This window comes from Sturnus vulgaris, chromosome 4 (genome assembly GCF_052056855.1).
Source record: "Sturnus vulgaris isolate bStuVul1 chromosome 4, bStuVul1.hap1, whole genome shotgun sequence".
Taxonomy (NCBI): domain Eukaryota; kingdom Metazoa; phylum Chordata; class Aves; order Passeriformes; family Sturnidae; genus Sturnus; species Sturnus vulgaris.
Window position 1 is genome coordinate 23,040,800 of NC_142246.1, and position 17,661 is coordinate 23,058,460.

General features: G+C 39.0%; 1 protein-coding gene across 11 annotated transcripts in view; it reads right to left on the reverse strand.

The window, feature by feature from the left end:
- The window catches only part of APBB2 (amyloid beta precursor protein binding family B member 2), a 167,105-nt gene that overhangs the window by 25,881 nt on the left and 123,563 nt on the right, over positions 1-17,661 (reverse strand). For all 11 annotated transcript variants that reach the window (XM_088163298.1, XM_014871065.2, XM_088163305.1 and 8 more), the window contains one exon: positions 14,835-14,962. In XM_088163298.1, coding sequence (XP_088019424.1) covers positions 14,835-14,962 — 128 coding nt within the window. The remainder of the gene's footprint in view (positions 1-14,834; positions 14,963-17,661) is intronic.

The following is a 17,661-nucleotide window of genomic DNA, read 5'->3' on the forward strand; positions in this document are numbered from 1 at the left end:
GCTAAATCCAAAAATTCAGACACAAGTAACAACTGCATTTACTTCAACGAAATTACATCTGCTTATGCTGGAAGTGAGATTTATCCTTGAGCTGTAAAAACAAACACGCCAGTAATTTGATTTTCCAGAACTGGCACATGCAGTAATAGCAAACCAATTTAGAGGTGTTGCTTGTACTAAAGGTTCCCGGAGCTCTAGTTTTTATCAAAACTCCTCATTAAATGTATTCAATCAGCAACAAAGAGCTGTTTCTGGCAGAGACAGCACTTAACATGTATCAGGGCTTAAACCTCATTCCAGGTTATTCAGCTTTCACAGCTACCTGCAGCACTGCACATCACTTCTCCTCAATGCAGGGGGAAGACAAGCTCTGATCAAGAAACAACCCCAAGTTTGCAAGGACACAGGTCACCACCACCCTGCAAGTCACTCTTCTCCATCCACGGGAATTTCTCCTTCAAACGTGCCAGCAGAGCTATCTGTGGGATCACACCTGTCATCTCCAAGGAAAATAAGCCAACAAGTCTCTTTAAATCATCTGAGCCCAACCTGAGTGAAAGTAGGGCAAGGAACATGACCACGGATATTTCCACCAGCAGAGCTGAGAGGGTGAAAAGCAGTTAAGGACAATTTTCTGGCAGTCACTTCTTTCAGCCACATAGATGCATAAGGAGCAGGATGTTTTTTTCACCACCTACATAAACCGAGAGGCTAGTAGGATTCCTTCCTTCCTTCCTTTTCTCCAGCTTATCATCAATAAAGTTTGGCAGGACCAGTTATGCTCAAGCAATAACCTGTGCCATCCCAAAAGCTTTCCACTGATTTCCAGGGAGTAACAGGAGGGAATTTAATAAACAAATCTGTTGATGCTGCCTAAGATAAAACAGCTCCAGCTCCTTCTTGGATATGCTGAATGCCCAGTGCTAAGAAGAATTCAAAGTCACATAATAATTTTTGCATTGTCCAGGCAAATCCTCAAAAGTCTTGACATAAGTGTGGAATTCATTTGTGGGGAAAGAAAGGGGCATTTTTATGGGCAAACAAAGTAGCACCTGAAACTGGTTAATGCAGTAAAATATAAACGCATTACATTTATAATCTAGGTTCCAATATGCATTCAATGTAACTTCTTTACATTTGAAAATGAGGACACAATTAATTTGATAACTATTAACTATCACAACAACACTCTTCATTGCTGTTGTCTTCTTTTAGTCTTGGTAAGTAACACAAGAGGATATGGTAGCCTTCCAGCTGGCCAAACAACAGCACTCAGAACAATGTCAGAATTCTACTTAAAATGCTTCTAAAGAGACAAGCCAGATTTTGCCATTTTAATATGCTGGAACAGTTTGTGGGAGAGAACTGCTCTTCTCTGATACTCCTTCAGTATGAAGAGAGAAAAAGAGATTCAGCAAAACTTTATAAACCTGTAAAAAAAGTATAATTAAAACTAAATCTCAGTTTTCAAGTTATTAGTTGGCTTTTCAAAAAGTGAACTAGGGTTAAATTCTAATCTGTGTTGGTTTTGATATTTTGTTAGATGCCACACTTACTGCCTGTGCACCTGTCAGTAATGACATGGCTAGATACAAACGTGTTTCAAGGAAAAACCTGCCCTGGTTGCAGCATTTCATCTTCCCTTGCCCCACACCCTCTGTTCCTCCAAGTTTGTTACTTCTAGTTGCTAGATGTGAAAAGGGCAACAGATTTACCTCAACCAACAGATATAGGAAAATCTCCTAGGGTTTGACCTGCAGGCAGTTTCTGAAAATGAAAAACAATCTGAGCCAAATCTCTTCCCATTTGTGCACAATTTGCTTAATAACTACAACTGTGTTGCTGTGGCAAAACTTAGCTTTACCAATTCTCAATCACACCCAAAAATGTGAATTCAAACATGAATTAAAAGTTTTAGCTATAGGCTTCAGGGTAATGCTAGTAGCATCTGGTTTCTGATTTCTTCCAGTTTGCTTGGCCAAGTATCTTTATTCAGAAAATGAAAGGTGAAACTCACACAGAAGTCTTCTTTCATGTACTGTATTGTAAAGAATAATCATCAATAAGCTTTGAGACCAGTCCTGGAAGTGACAAAACTCCCCACTGGATGCCAAGTTTGGCTGACAAGCTCTCCCTAGCAACAACTCCTACCAAAAACACAGTGAAAAAATTTCCAGGGCAAACACCACACTGAGTCTCATTTCCCACTGCCAGGCAGGCTCTGCAAACTTACAGCCAAATCCCTTGGCAGTAAAAATCTTTGTTCTGCAATTTACCTGCAGGCTGCAAAAGAAATAAGATTACAGTAAGTAATGGGTCAGATTTACACTGACAAAAACATCACAAGCAGCCAGCTCTGGCAAGGTGAAAACAGCCCAGGAGAGCTCTCAGCTCATGAAGAGCTGACAAATTCAACTCCTTCAACTGCCAGAAGTGCCAAATGAGGGTAGAAGGGGTGTTTTGGGGCATGCCTGGTGTATAAATAACATCTATGTTGTTCTAAGGCTCTCCCAGCTATCATGTGCTGCCCTCTCATGGGTCCACAGCTGGGGTCTATTTCCCAAGCTGCTATGTTCCTCACTGGGGATGAGGCTCAGGCAGGCTCACAATGAGGAATGGGTATTTAACACTGTAAAGAATCTGGGCAGATCTCCATGCACTTGGTAGCACTGACGTGCCCAATTCTCTGGTTAAACTGCCAGTGAACAGCAGAGCACCTGAGTAAATGAAACTAGCTTATCCTCTAGACATGGGTGGGATCATGCTCTCCCTAAACTGATCAAATATTCCCATTGCATGGCCAGAATCTGTACCTCAGAGTGAAATACCAAACATCCCATCACACACAGCCCATGCAATACTAGCAGAGCTATAGATGGGCTGAAGAAACAAACACACCATCAGCATCTGAGAGCCTCATATTCACCCTGAGCATGTGGCAAGGACTAGATCCAAGTGTTTCACATAGGCAAAATTTTGAGGGAAAAAGAAAATGAGTATATGAGTATGGAAATTGGATTCAGGTTGCAGTTTGTTTCAGTTTGAACAAAAAGAGAATTTTATTATAGGAACATATTCATACTGTGAGGTCAAGAGTGTATTTTAGATAGTCCTAGCAGCTGCCCTCACACTGCTGGCTCACAACTGTACCCTTGCAGTCCTACACTTGAGTTGAAAGCTGGAGCAGGTTTGATACCCAGTTCATGCTACTGCAGCATTCAAAAGCTCCACTTCTGCCCCACAGGAACAGAAACAAATGCTTCCCAAACTAGCCCTGCCTTTTGCTGTACTGAAGCATCCATCCTATCTCTGACACAAAACATTTCAACACTTTCAGGAAACAAAAAAATTAGTCCTTTTTGCAAACCTCAGAGCACTACAATATTCTTTAGTCTTTAACAACCTAGGAGCTTAAATCCTCCCCTCATCATGATCATCTACTTGCATCACAAATTACTGTGCAGTAATTAGTTATTAAAATTAGTTTACTTAATAATAATTAGCAGTGCCAATCTTCTAATTTATCTGAAATTTCCTATTATTTTCGAAAAGAGAAGGTAAGAGGCAAGTGAGGAAACATTTAAGAAGCTTTAAATCCTAGATTCAGGCAGATATATCTTCCTATGTATAATCTTCATACACATCACAAAACGAGTTTCCAAAATCCATGGATGGATGAAGAAAATTTGAACTATTACCTTGAATCCTAAAGACTCCAAAGTGAGAAAGTAAATATAGAATTTGTGAATGTCTGAGTTGGCAATACTCCAGAAGAGCTTTGTTTGTCTTTTTTACATTAAGGCCCTTGAAGCCATGTATGTATAAATGAACAGAGGGCAAGAACAATTGCTTAGTTTGCTTTGTCTAATTCATTTCATTATGTTCCTGATGGTGGTTGAGTAAAAGCAGAGATGAAAAGCTATTTTCCTAAATAAATACACACAAGTGTTCTCCAAATAAAAAAGAGAAAAAATTAAACTTAGTAATTTTTCTTGTGCGTGTGGGTATCAATCTAAAACACATATCTCCATTGTTGGAGATACATATATGACGTTTCTTTAGGTTCTTCAGATACTGCAAAAAAAGAACAGGCAGAAAATAAACTTAATCGATGTAGAAAGACTGATGAAACACAACTGCAAAGCAAATGCAGGTCAATACATCCTTAGCAAACTGAACTACACCTGAGGTAGCTTGCCAAAGGAAGGACCTGCATTGCTCTGATATTGTCTGCCATAAGGACCCTTCCAATCTAAGCTACTAAAAAATAATTCTGTAAATAATCGACAGTACCTCTTTCTGCATCTTGTTGGCAAATACAGCATCATTACAACCACTGCTGTGTCAGTATGAGGTACCCCAGAACACAGGCAAGCTGACTTTCACAGGGTCTTGTCTGAAGTGGAAAAACTCACTTAACTGATGTTAAACATAGATTAGGAGAATACTACATCAAATACTGAAGACAGCCACCTTGCAGACCTTTAACTCTTTCATACCCTTTTAAAAACCATAGTAGGCTCCTTACTTTTCCTCCTGCTATTTTGTGCTTGTGTGAGAAACTTAATTCTGCTAAAGGAATAACATTTACTGTTATCCTGGTGCTCCCAGAGGTATTACATTGATTTTGCTGAGCAGTCTTCAGGTCCTCTGTAAGTTATGGACTAACTCAACTCATGGTGAAGCTAATAAAAAACCTCTCATCAGTTATAAGGGGAATTTGGTCCAACTCAGGGGACTCAAGTCTATGTCCAGCCAACTTTGAAATTAATCAAGGTGCGGAGATGGAAACTTCAAGCAGTAAAATACTGAAATATTAGAGATAATTGAGTTCTGTGTTTAATACATTAAATACATTCAGGTTAGAAACTGAAATAATTTTTATAGGATTAAGATAAATAGCATTTGTGTGAAGATAACTGTCATTATATCATAATACACACGATTTTTTCAATGTCACTAAGCTCAAATTTCTTTATAAAAATACAGATGTTAATGTAACAATTTATAAATACAAAACCAAGCCAGTCAGTAAATAAATCCTTAAACGTTTAAGACACTTGAATTATCGGTTGACAAAAATCTTTTCATTTGGTCAAATTAGTGTTTAAACTTCTGCTAATCAATCTGCACATCTCAAAGAGGCTTCTGCAAGCAATCTACCTCCATTGCCAGAGGCCAAATTGTGCTGAATACCCCTGATGAACAAAGGCCCTTTTCCCTACGAAAGAAGCCAACATATTATTCTCAGAATTAAAATCCTGAAGTGAAGATGCTTTCTAAATATATGGAATAAATAAGACAGTATATGCTATGATTAACATAAAAATGCACTTCATATAAATATTTGAATTGCAGTCATCTAGCAACAAATGTGAAAAAGCATCCAGGGATAGATGTGACAAATAATTGAAGTGCTAAATTGATAGCAAGAGAATCCTCTTATTTCAAATTATTATCTAAGTGCAGGTAGTCGAGTTTGTGACTGTGCATAGAGAGAGACACAGGTCAAAGTCTGTACCTCGTTTTACTATTGCATATAGCAGATGTCAGAAGACATTCAGTGGTCTACAAATATATAGACATGTCACAAATCCTCTTGATATCAGGAAAACACTCATGCAAACATCCAAAGTGTTTTAGTGTAGGTGGCTATAAATACTTGCAAAGTAAAGGTGTATATTGAAACATCCTACTCTCTCTCTAACCCACCAGTACAATAAGATGTTTGGACAGGAAGAAGAGCTATAAAGGTCACTTTCTGTCTGTACTTTTGCTTTTTAATTTGCTACATTAGAATGTTATGAATGTCCCATATTTTATTAACTAGCATAACAGTGAGAAAATTGAATTAAATACTTTCTGCTGCACAAAATAATATTTTCCTCTCAATTATTTTTTCTGAAATTATTTGACAAGTAACAATTTTTATGAAGTCAAAGTTTTACTTAAAATAGAAAACAGTAACTAAAATAATTACATATCTTGCAAAAGGTTGACATTTTCAAGTGAACCACTACACAACAGAAGAGTCTTTTACTGCTCATACAAACATACTACATTCAAAGTTGCAGAGAGATTTATGGACTTTTAGCCAGCAAGCTTTTAGTAAGTATTCTTGGCACAATTTTTGTAAAACATTGCTCTTTTCTTCAACAGCCTATGCTTTCTTTGGCTTTCTTCTCAGAAGTTTTTTTTATATGTCCACCTTAATACTAACTGAACAGCTTCAATATACATTAGACTAACAAAGTAAAATCACTACTGGACTAATCTGGTTTTCTCTCATCTGCTACAGAGACCTTAGACTAGAAAACATCTTGAGACGAGGATGAAAGAATACAAAAAAGTTGCTATTGAGGTTTTTTTTTTGTTTTGCTTTTAAGAAAAGTGTTATTTAATTATTTGTCAGCCATTTATTCCATAGGTGGCTCCCTCCATACACAGTTCCTATGTTGATATAGCTCCTAAGAGATGTGTAATTAAGATGTGTAATCTTCAGCACTGCTGAAGATAAAGGGGGTGAATGAAGGGCACCTTCCATTAATTCCAACCAGTTTGGGAAGGAAGATGCTATTTTTTGTTTGCACAGCCTCCTTGGAGAGGAATGAACAGAAGGTGGATGCACCCAAGTGATGACCACACAAAGTAAACAAACTAAGTTTAAACCATCTTTGACTGTGAGATAAGACCAAGGCTTCCAACTGGGTATTGAAATCTAGGAGGGTTGTAGAGAGTCTGGAAGTAAGATGGATGTTTTCTCTTGACAGCTACAGAGTGGACAGCAGCTGCTTTTTGCATCACTTGCATCACTGTTTTGCCACAGAGTTGAAGCAGCAGTTACTTAACAAAAATCCAGTCTAGACACAGCATCTGCTTGATTAACATGCAGTGAAAAGAATAGTAGTAGAACTCATATTTTCACCCCAAACTGGCAGTCAGTAGCTCTCCCAAGCCACAGACACTTTCACAGGCAGCTCAGGTGTTCTCAAGGGATGTCTGTGATAGCCACTTAAATTCATGGATTACTCTAGCTGTATCCTAAAGTGTTTGAGTTTAATAGCTGAAATAACAGGGAATGCTAGATTCTCTAGCACAAATTTGTATAAAGGCTTTAAGCCAGGGACTCAGTCAATATGCCATCTTACTGAGACAACCTGACTATATTGCAGTGGTTATTTGTAGTCCATACCTAGATATATCATTTGTCTGAAACTTGTACAATTGAATAATTTCAAGTGCTATTTTAAAAAGTTGGAGATCAGGAATAATTTCTTCCCAGAAAGAGTGATTAGACATTAGAATGCACTGCCCAAGGAGGTGGTGGGGTCACCATCCCTGCAGGTGTTCAAGACAGAAAGGATGTGTCACTTGGTGCCACAGTCTAGTTGACAGGGTGGTGATTGCTCTAAGGTTAGGCTCAATGACCTCAGAGATCTTTTCCAACCTAACCGATTCTGTGTTTCTATATAATAATTTTTCATCTCATTAGTGATATTACTGAGAAAGGATAGAGGGATGCTGCCCCAGCTGAAGCCACCAGCAACAGAAAACCATTGATGCAAAACTACAGGTGTTTCAAATTACATAATATTTCAAGTTAATACTGGCCTATTTAAATGCATCTTCAGTGTCTTTAATGTTAAACTCCAAAGCTAAAATAAACCAGTTTAATGAATCAGAGTACTAATGTACACATGCAGCTTTTTGCACCCACTTGACTGTATTTGCTTTAAAATACATTAATTCTGTAGGCCTGACTGGATTCCCCCTTTTACAGCTGTATTGTTTCATTACTCCTTCCTAGAACACACTGAACCTCCAAACAATAATGCCAGAACTCATGGATATAAATGGGGAGTTTTGCATAAATAACTACCTAAACTATTTCTTAGTGAGAAGAGAAAATGTTGCCAAAATATACAGAAAAGGATCTTCAAATGCATCTGGCTTGGGGAAGAAGAAAAAGCAGAAGATAATTGTAAAAACCCAGCTAAGAAGAGAGGTCAGAAAAGCCAGTAAAATCCTTTTCCTCCAGTGTAATCCTTCACCTATGCCCCATTTATGAGATTCCTTACAGTATGTTTTGTCCTTATTCCAAGGTTACAGGGACCGAAGGGAATAGGCGATATTGATTAATGGTGTTTCAGAGATTGAAGAGCTCAGCTGAAATTACACATTCTTTGAGAGGGGTTATCTTTTCAGAAGAGCAGGTGCAAACACCATTTCAGTTTTAATTTATTTTATTTTCTGCTTTTCTTGACCATGTTGCTAATGCAGAAGAGAAAGTTTATTATTCATTATCTTGTACAGTTTGATAAGCTTCTCTCATAGAATTGAAGAAAGACTCACAGCACATTCAATCATCACCTCAGAGGGAAGGCAATCAAAAAAAAATTAAACATCTCCCTGAATGATGCAGCTAGAAGCCACTAAAACTGAATTTAGACACTTGATTTTCAAAGACACTAAATGTGCAGAGATCCTGCTGAAGTCAGTGGACAGCACAGGTGTTAAACACCTTTGAAACCCAGACATTTCTGTTAACCATGGAAGAAACAAGACAGCACACTATTTTTAATTCCCATATTCTGAGGAATTGGAGCCATAACTTTACACCATATCTTCCTCATTTTCCACAGATTTGTCATATTTTTTTGTTATATCACTCCAAAAGTTTTCTCTTGTCCTAGCAGCTCCCGAGATAATGGAGCTCAGATAATTTATATTGTTATCAGGACCCTTTTCTCTTTCAGCCTCAGAGGATTACATCCATCTGACCCGGGGCATCTATTAATTTAGTTGCCTGCTCTCCCCTTCTTGAGCTTGAGCCTCATCTTTGGTGCATCCATTGTTCTACTTTCTTCAAGGCTCTGTCTGCCTTCCTCCCCTTTTTTGGAATCTCAGCTTCATTTTATTCCTCTGTCTAGGCAGCAGAAAAACAGAAGCAGTTCAGAGAAGCAGGGCAATGGACATCCCCATCTGATAAAATGGGCATTATTAGGGCAGAGGAAGGAGCACAATACATTCACATCATCCAGTCAGAATGTCTGTGGTCAGAAAACCTTAATATCAGAGAATGAGCCTCTGCCATCGTCTAAGAACCAAAAGCAACCAGGCTCCCTCCTCTGTCTGTGAGGAAAACTCACCAACCATACACAGAAGACAAACCTGCTCTATGTGGTGACAAAGCTAGTGGATGAATGGACACATGCTATATGTTATGTCCAATGTACCAGATGCACACCCCATCCAGTTCCATATTCAGTCCCATCAAAGATGTCACCTGAATTCACCAGCAGCTCTCCTTGCCAGCTAACCACAGAATACTTCAGCTGGATATGCTGCTGTTGTATGAAGCCACCGGGAGAGAAGAAACTGTGATCTTCCAGGTAATTAAAGTTCTGTAGATTTTTAAAACTTGAGGTGGGCTTTGGACTGGTGGAAGAGCAATGAAGCTAAAGGAGGAGTCGGGGAAATGTGTTAACAGAATCTCTTTTACAAAACTGATGGGCCATTGCTTTTTCTCTCTTCCTTGTTAGTGAGCTGCTCAGAAAGCAAAGGGCATGCACCAGCAGTCCAGGAGGAGAGACAAAACCCAGCCTAAGGAATGATTAATGTACAGTCTGCAGCTCACAAGTGAAAAGAGCAGCCCTTTTATAGCCTCAGTGGGCTGAGGCTGTGAACACACTTTTAACGACAAGGAGAAAAACATGGCATGTATGGCTTGTTAAGAAGCAAATACAGCACTGACAATTATTCACTGATACACCTGTGACACCTCCATGTGACCATGACCCAACTGATCTTGAAATCAAACTATTTGTGCAACTGCAAGGACTGCTCTCATTTACAAATAATACTAAATGAATCATCATGACTGTTTTCAGTGCAGCAGGAGAGGAAGACTGTACAAAGGACAGTGGTTTTTGACTTCTAAAAATCCCAAGATATAACCTAAGAAACCAAGTCTGCCAAAGGCTTGCACATATACATTTATTTTCCTTTAATGCCCATATATAGGTATCAAACATAGGATCTCAGTGTACACAGACATGCATACCCATCAACTTTTGGGAATCTGCTTTTGTTCATGATTTTATGAATGCACTCCAGGCCTTTTTAAATCAAACATATTTTACTGACTGATCAACTGAAAACAAGGGATGAAACACAAAATAAGAAGACAGTTAAATAAGAAACTCCAAAGGTCAGGATAACAGTGTAACCTATGCAGAAAGTGATTACAGTCTCCTGGAAGACGCTTCTGCCTGAGGTGAGTTAGCAGCCACATCCTCAGATTAAACTTTCATCAGCAGATCTCTGTATTTCATCAATCTTTCATTATGGCAGAGCTTAGAAAATCATCTACTTGTGTGTTATTAGAAAATCTCTTCATCTTCCAAAGCAGAAACTACCCAAATAAATTAGTACAAGCAGAAGAGTTAAAAGGAGGGCCTGCATACCATTTTGGAGTTCAAACAGATCAAAAACACAGGGAAATACACATTTCTACAGTATTTTAAAATTGAAATACTACCTTTCACAACAGATCTGATACGTTTTATTATACAGGTTCTTGGACTAGGAGATATAACTAATAAATGAAATTCATGTGCAACAACTTCTGGAAGAATTTCTCACCAGAAACTGGGATTTCATCAACTTCATGAACACTTAATCCACCTAAGCAGCAATGTGATCCCCTTGCTTTTTTTTCTCGTGATGGCAAACTCATAAACAGGGAAAGTTGCTTTTGCAGTCAGTGAATGGCTTTGGTATTTCTCACCTCAGCAGCAACAGGTGATTTTACCAGGATGAATGCAAGGACTGTGAGCTAATGTATACATGAGAAGAGGTGCAGTGCAGTTTCCAGCTCAACAAGATGATTTTCTCAGCTTGTGGTCTCCTTTTGTTTTGTCTCCAAATGCCTTTTTCTTGTCTGCTAGTGCTGCTTCAGCAAATGCTACATCTTTTATGCTACCCCTCAAAGCGTGTTTCCTACACTGAACATTTCTATGCCCAAAACATTGTACATTTGATTATGCACTCAGAAGTTTGATCTTTCTGCTTGCTGTTTTGATCTTCTGCTATTTAACATGCAGTCAGAGTTTACTTACAAGTAATAGCTTTTCCTACAGTCTTATTTTTTAGAATGTGTCAATAAAATATTAAACAAATTAAATTTCAAAAAGAGTGGGCTCCAGTCCTGAAAGCCATTCTGGATACAAAATTTCTGCAAAAGCACTTATCAAAATTCTTACAAATGACTATGAATAGGAAAGTTCTGAAATAAAATTTCTTACGATGAAAAAACCCCAAATGCCAATAAAGATGGCTAAGAACATTTATGTGCCAGCAAATGAAATATTAAAGCTGATTTTGACTTTGTTCTTAATACTTAAACACAATATATATTAAAATTTAATAAACTATTTCTTGCTGCTCCTTACAGCAACTGAAATATGCTCTCTAGAAACAACAAATATTCACTTTGAACATAGAAAGGCCTGCTCCCATTATTGACAGTAGAAACATGAGAAAAAATTAGTTTATTTCCTCTGTATTGCCAGCATCACATATAAAACCTCCTTTCAGGAAAACAGTTCTGAAAGTGGCTGCTTTTTATGACCCAAAAGGAGGAACTGGGTTTGAGGGGTTCTTGTTGCTTGTATTTATTAAACTGGACCTGTACTTCTCCCACATATTCCATAGCCAAACATTTTTTCTTAATAGAGACGCTTCTGCAGAAGTCCTAGCAGAACTAGAATTCCTCTTTAGCCCCCAGATATGGCATGAAAAAGGGCAGGAGTGGGATCAGAGATTTCCTATGTCCTGCATGTAGCTTTTGGTAAATGTGGCATACTACAGCAGGTCAGAGCAGACAGAGTGACTTGTGCACATGCAAGTTTTCCCAACAACTCCTGCCCTATTGATAGGGCATTACGTTCATCTAGGAGAGTCTGCAATTGCCTTCCACCCCCAGATATATTTCATTAAAAGTATACAATGTTATTGGTGCCACATGATTGCAAAAGGTACAAAAAAGGTACAGTTCTCTTAAATGTTTCCTGAAAACATCCATGACCAGTTCTGTCTTTAGGGAAAGAAGGTACCCAGCCTGAAGAAATATGATTCATTATCTTATTTTATAAAGAACATAATGGAATGATTTTATTTCACAAAAGAATGTAAGTATTTGGGAAAAGAACTGTAAATGCTTTAAAAAAAAAAACAAAAACGAAAATCAAAGCTGGCATCCTTTACTCTGTAAGCTGCATCACATTTAGGCACCCCTTAAAATGCTCTATTTATTTTCTGACTGAAGCAAGGTACTACAAAAACTGACTTGAAGGGAAACGTGTAATGCACCCATTTTCTAATGCAAACAAAGAACTCTAATGGTTTATTCATTAGGAGTTAAAACCTTTTTACTTCCCAGGATTTCAAACTGGATTTGTCCTTTTTAGATCTCTCAAAAATCTGTACTAATGGAAGTGAAAAATAGTTAACCCACACACAGTTGATTATCAGTCATTTATAAGGGTAAAAAAATTAGAAACCTTTAGTCACCTAAAAAATTAGTCACCTTTTCTTTTAGAAATTTAGCTACTGGTAATCAGAAACTCTGAGGCAGATAAAACAAGTTTCAGAAAAATCTTTTACTGGGAAAGATTTTTCATGTTTGAAATTACATCTTCTGTTGGAAGTTAGAGACAAAAAACCCCAAACCCCTACTATTGCAAGTATCTTGGCAATCACAGAATGGCTTGGGTTGGAAGGGACCCCAAAGATCATCAATTTCCCTGCCTTAGGCATGGACACCTTTCACTAGACCAGGTTTCTCAGAACTCCATCCATCCTGGCCTTGAATCCTTCCAGGGATGGGGCATCCACAGCTTCTATGGGCAACCTGTTCCAGTGCCTCACCACACTCACAGTAAAGAATTTCTTCCCGAGATGTAATCTAAACCTACTCTTTTTCAGTTTGAAACCATTCTCCCTTGACCTGTCACCACATGCTCTACTAAATTGTCTCATCCCCTCTTTCCTGTAAGTTCCCTTCAGGTACTCAAAGGTTACAATTAGGTCACCCTGAAGCCTTTTCTTTTCCAGGCTGAACAATCCCAGTTTTCTCAGCCTTTCCTCATAAGAGAGTTGCTCCATCCCTCTCATCAGCTTGGTGACCCTCCTCTAACAGCTCCATGTCCTTCCTGTGCTGGGACCCCAGAGCTGGATGCAGCCCTGCAGTGGGGTCTTACCAGAGCAGAGCAGAGGTGCAGAATCCCCTCCCTCCCCTGCTGCCCACGGTGCTCTGGATGCAGCCCAGGAGACGTTTGGGGCTTTCAGGGTGTGAGTGCCCATGGCTGGGTCATGTCCAGCCTCTCATCCAGCAGCATCACCCAGTCCTCCTTGGCAGGGCTGCTCTGGATCTGTCCATCCCCCAGCCTTTGTTGATATCAGGGGTTGTCCTGACCCAGATGCAGCACCCTGCACTTGTTAAACCTCATGAGATTTCCATGCCCCCACTTTCTGAGCCTGTCCAGGTCCCCTTGGATGGCATTCCACCCTTCAGGAATGTCATCTGCACCACTCAACTTGGTGTCATCTGCAAATTTGCTGAGGGTGTAGTTGATCTTTTCATCTATGTCCTTAATGAAGATATTAAGTAACACTGGCCCCAATGCAGATCCCTGATGGACACCACTTGTCACTGATGTCCACTGGGACTCCAAGCCATTGACCACTACCCTCTGGATGCAACTATCCAACCACTTTCATATCCATCTAACAGTCCACTCATCAAATCCATCACTCTCCAATTTAGAAAGAAGAATGTAGTGGGAGACTCTGTCAAAGGCTTTTCAGAAGTCTAGATAAATGACATCAGCAACCCTTCCCTTGTCCAGTGATGTGGTTATTCCATCACAGCCAGTATTGGTCATGCAGGACTTACCTGACCATTATCAAACCTGGACACAAAAAACCAGAAGCTTGCTAGTGTTACTCAATCCTTACTATCCTTGTGTCAGGATGAGTACTGTCCTAAGATCCTGGACTTTCTCGATGTGAATGACAATGTTTTCACTATATCAAAATGCCCAATCAGACTGGGAGACAGCTCACTGTCCTGCTCCAAATAAGTCCCTTTCACAACCCTGTTTCCACAGCAATGTTACATGACTAACAAGAATGCCATGAAAAGATCAGTCAGGAACGAAACCAAAGGAAAGACTGCCTGCAGGGCAGGAAGGCCTTTAGCACACACTCCTGGCTGCTCCCTACCACAAGGAACAACTTCAGCTCACAGGCAGCACATTTTAGGGACATCTCGGTTTTCTGCAACACCCTTGAGGATTTTCTTACATCAAGAAGTAGAAGTAATAGTAATAACTTAAACCCATACTTTTCCCCAATCCAGCTTTTTTCTCCATCACACTAAATATCTCAAGAAAGTAGAAACACACGCCTACAGTCAGAGCATTGGTAGTACATTTAATTTGGACCAGCAGGAAGACACGCTTTCACAGAGCCAGGAGAAACGTACTACAAGACATGTTTGAAAACATGCTTTTATACCAAAAATTACTAGATACATCTGAAACAAAATAATGTTACACGTGCAGTTTTATGCACCTGAATTAATCTGAAAGGCTTGTTCAATGCAGTTTTAACAAAACACCATATAAGTGATACACTATGAAAAGCAGAGAGTTTATAAAGAAAAATAATTTACCCACCTTCTCACAGGCCCTGGACAGAACAGTGTGCACTATGTATGAGCAGACCAAAACAGCACCAAGTCAAGACAGACAAGAAGAGCGAGCACTCACCGACCGTTGTCACGCCCCACGCCCCAGACTCTGATGCTCACAATGGGCTGTGAGTGCAGAACTGTGCGGTCCATGGGATCAATCAGGTTCAGCATGTCATTTTCCAGAATCAGGTACATGTCTTTGCCCTGCAGTTCCAGACAAAGTACAATTACACAGTACATCGCCCTCTCAAACTGGCTGGGCTCAAGGTGTGATGTCTGTGCTGTTCAGACTAGCTTCATCTTTACTCAAAGTTTTGGGTTGTTCCAAGAGCAAATGGAAAAAAAGCTTCATATACTTCTGTTGTGAAAGAGATCTAAGATGTTATCTTGCTATTATATTTTTAAACAATCCCAATCACAAAATGCTTTGATGTATTTCAAATACAACTCATTCAGACCCAAACTACTGAGTTATTCAACAACTTATGTATTTACCTGTTTTTCAGTAAATTCTTCCAAATATATCAGAAGTCATGGTCTTCCTCATAGTAAAAGCTTATATCAAAAAGCTTATATACTTTGGAGGCAGAGTTCCTTCTTTCAAAGTGTTTTGTTTCCATAAACTTTAACCAATGGATTATGGGAATAGACAGCAATTTGTACATGTCAAAGGATTTACTCTTTGAAGAAAGATTAAAGGGGAAAACCCTAGCATTAAGACCTGAATGTGAATTCTGCTAGTGACTGCAGAATCTTGGAGCTAGGACTTCTTTCCAATTCTTCTGGCATGCAAGGGTAATGTTTTTTTCTCTTACAGGAAATAAATTTAGAGACAATTTTCCTTTTGATGCAAATTCACAAGTGCTTATCTTCCTTCTCTTGACAGCATTTGTAATAGGTCTGCTGCCTCTTCTATCACATTTAATATCAGCCTCTCGAGATCCTGCAGAAATGATCCTGGACCTATTGCTGAGCAGTAAGACAAGCTCCTGCTGAAAGCTATCAGCTAAATATAGAGTAATTTGTTTCCTCCCTTTTGTGCCAGAATCTATACATGAACAGAAAGAATAGAAAGGGTCTGAATCCTTACTGACTAATGGTTCAAAATTGACCTTTTTATTCACCTCAGTGACACAGAAACCCTCTTCCTGCTTGGTTACAGTGGCTCAGGTCTTTATGATGTCTAATTTTGTGTCTGTATAAGAAATACATCAATGTCACCCTGTGAAAGCTTTCTGCCACTGTTTGTAGGCAAGGCAGCAAGGGGCAGGCACTGCCACATCCTCTTCCAACCCCAGACCTCCTAACAGGGATTCCAAGGGAAGTTGTGACACAGAGCTGGCACTGCAAGTACCAAGAGGGATGTGGGAGAGACAGGTGACACCTGGTATGAGCAAAGCCAACACAGGCATATTCTGCCTGATGGAAAAAGCACCTCTGTGTCCAAGATGCAAGGCTGGATATATAGGCTGCTCCTAGAGAAGCAGAAACAGACTTAGCTGTGATAGTCATGCAAAAAAATGGGGCAAAGCAGCACCACTGAGATGTTAGTGGCAGACAGAAAAAGAAACATCACAAAGAAAAAAATGGAGAAATTTGCTTGGAGGTCAGAAGCTGTAAACAAATTGTGTGAAGAATGCTACCAAGTGTCACAAAGATTGCTTTTTGGACACACTTTATACTTATATATTTGTTCCAGAAGGAAATTATTACAAGAAGGAAAAAATATGTTATTCATGGAAAATACACTGGAATTAGAGTAACAAAACAGAATCCAAATTAGCTGGAAAAAATTGGAGAATGGGCAGATAAGCAACATAAGACACAGGAAATTATCCTTGCAATGCTAAGGGGGTTCACTTGTCTGCAGCCAGAAGCAATATGTTTTGCAAAATTTTGTTGCCTTACTGTACAAAAGCTATTTTAGAGATGAAAGCACTGCATAGGTCAAAAAGAAATTATTTAGATAGGCTAGGAGCTTGAATATAGGCCTTAACGTCTCAGACTGCAGCTGAAGAGCTGCAGAGATCTGATGGTTTGAGATGAGGAAAAGCCATGGGGCAAAAGTGAAAAAGGAAAGAGAGGCTCAATCCCAGCAGTTTTTCTGGAAGTGTTACAGGCTGCAGTATATAGGTCAATGGCAAGAAGATATCTTTTTCATGTAATTGATATTGTAATGTGCAGAAATGGAAATCATGGCAATAGAGCAACATAAACAGGTGAAGAGTGTTTTTCTTTTTAGATTTTACAGAACAGCAGAAGTTCAAAATTTATAGATAATTTCTTTTGGAGCAAAGGGCATGAAGTCCCACATTAAAGCCATTAACAAAGCCTCTGCAGGGTCAGGATTTTACCCAGGGTGTGGGAAGTTTTGTTGTTTGTTTTGCAGTTTTTTAAATCATGAAAACTTGAGGCTAGTCCTAACCCAAATGTCACTTTCATTACATTCTAGCTGAAGTAAATCTTTGGGCAATCTTAAAATTCCTACATGCAGTAATTTAGCTTCATAATAGATTCTTGCTGTAATTGCTCTATCTGATACATCAGAGATGTAGTATAATTTTTCCAGGTTCCTCTTTAAAACATGCCTCTTCTAATCACTCTTGAAGCCTTACATTGCAGGCAGGAAAATGTGGTTGGATGTAATGAACTCTTTTAAAATCAAGAAGACAATTTACTTCAGGAGCCACCTATTCAAGCACAGTGGATAGAGATATTGTTTTGCCAGGCTGATTTTTTTTTTAATGAGTAGCACTTTTAATTTAAACATCCATTCAAGAGGACCAAAACTTTTCACCAGCTTGGCTTGAAAACCTGCAAGGGTCTCCAACAAAGAACAAAGGGGTTGGCAGAGAGAAATACAAAAAATGTGAACATTAACTCTTAAAACAAATCATGACAGT